Source organism: Aureococcus anophagefferens (assembly GCF_000186865.1).
Source record: "Aureococcus anophagefferens unplaced genomic scaffold AURANscaffold_672, whole genome shotgun sequence".
In the NCBI taxonomy this organism is placed as follows: Eukaryota; class Pelagophyceae; order Pelagomonadales; family Pelagomonadaceae; genus Aureococcus; species Aureococcus anophagefferens.
The window spans coordinates 1-1,053 of NW_008706025.1; the positions used below are offsets into that span (position 1 = coordinate 1).

At 66.7% G+C, this 1,053-nt stretch overlaps 1 protein-coding gene across 1 annotated transcript in view; it reads left to right on the forward strand.

The window, feature by feature from the left end:
* Positions 1-23: 23 nt before the first annotated feature.
* Positions 24-1,053, forward strand: part of AURANDRAFT_68945 (expressed protein) — a gene marked incomplete at both ends in the record, with an annotated part of 6,468 nt that continues 5,438 nt past the window's right edge. The window contains one exon of the mRNA XM_009044682.1: positions 24-1,033. Coding sequence (XP_009042930.1) covers positions 24-1,033 — 1,010 coding nt within the window. The remainder of the gene's footprint in view (positions 1,034-1,053) is intronic.

Sequence of the window (1,053 nt, forward strand, 5' to 3'; positions counted from 1 at the left end):
GGCATCACGCTCAACGTGCTCAGGTCGGGTCCGTGCTGAACCAGCCCATCGGCCAGCTGATCATCGCGGCGGCGACGGTGAACGAGATCATCCAGATCATGCTCCTGACGTGCGCGGAGAACCTCGTCGACGGCGCGGCCGTCGACGAGTACGTCGCGCCCATCCTCATCATGGTCGTCCTCATCGCCGTCGTCGGCTTCCTGGCCGTGCGCGTCGTGCCCCAGCTGCTGGAGCGGGAGATCCTGCCGCGCGTGCCCCAGCGGCACCGGCCGACGGTCGTGCTCGGGAGCCTCTTCTCCGTGGCGATGTTGTTGATCCCCGCGTGCAAGTACAGCGGGTCCTCGGAGCTCCTGGGCGCGTTCCTCGCGGGCCTGTGCTTCTGCAGCGACCACCTCGTCCACGAGACCTGGGACCGGCAGGTGAAGCGCGTCATGCAGTGGCTCATGCGCTTCTTCTTCGCGTGCACGATCGGCTTCAGCATCCCGATCACGAAGATCCTGCACCTGGGCACGCTGGGCAAGGCGTCGCTCCTCTTCTCGACGATGGTCGGCAAGCTCGCCATGGGCCTCTTCGCCCAGCCCCTCGACGGGGACCACTTCTGGATCTTAGCGCTGGCCTGGGGCGAGTGGGGCGAGATGTCGTTCTTCATCGCGGCGGCCGCGTTCAAGAAGAAGCACGGCGACGCGGGCATCATCGACGAGAACACGTACAACGCCATCTGCCTCGCCGTCGTCGCGTCCATGGTCATCTGCCCCGCCTGGCTCCGGTCGTCGCTGGAGAAGTACGAGCAGCGCGCCAAGTACCTCATCGCCGAGGCCATCGCGGACACCGCGGACCTCAGCGGCGCGGCCCACGCGACCTACTTCTGCCTCCAGACCAAGTCGCACGCCCACTGGGAGCAGAGCGACCACCTCCAGACGGCGATGACGCGCATGGGCTGCGAGATCATCGACTACCGCCAGTGGCACCCGAACGACCACTTCGGCCTCGCGCACTGCGTCAACGAGATGTACATCCGCGACGACGCGCTGCGGTTGCCGACGGCCATGGAGA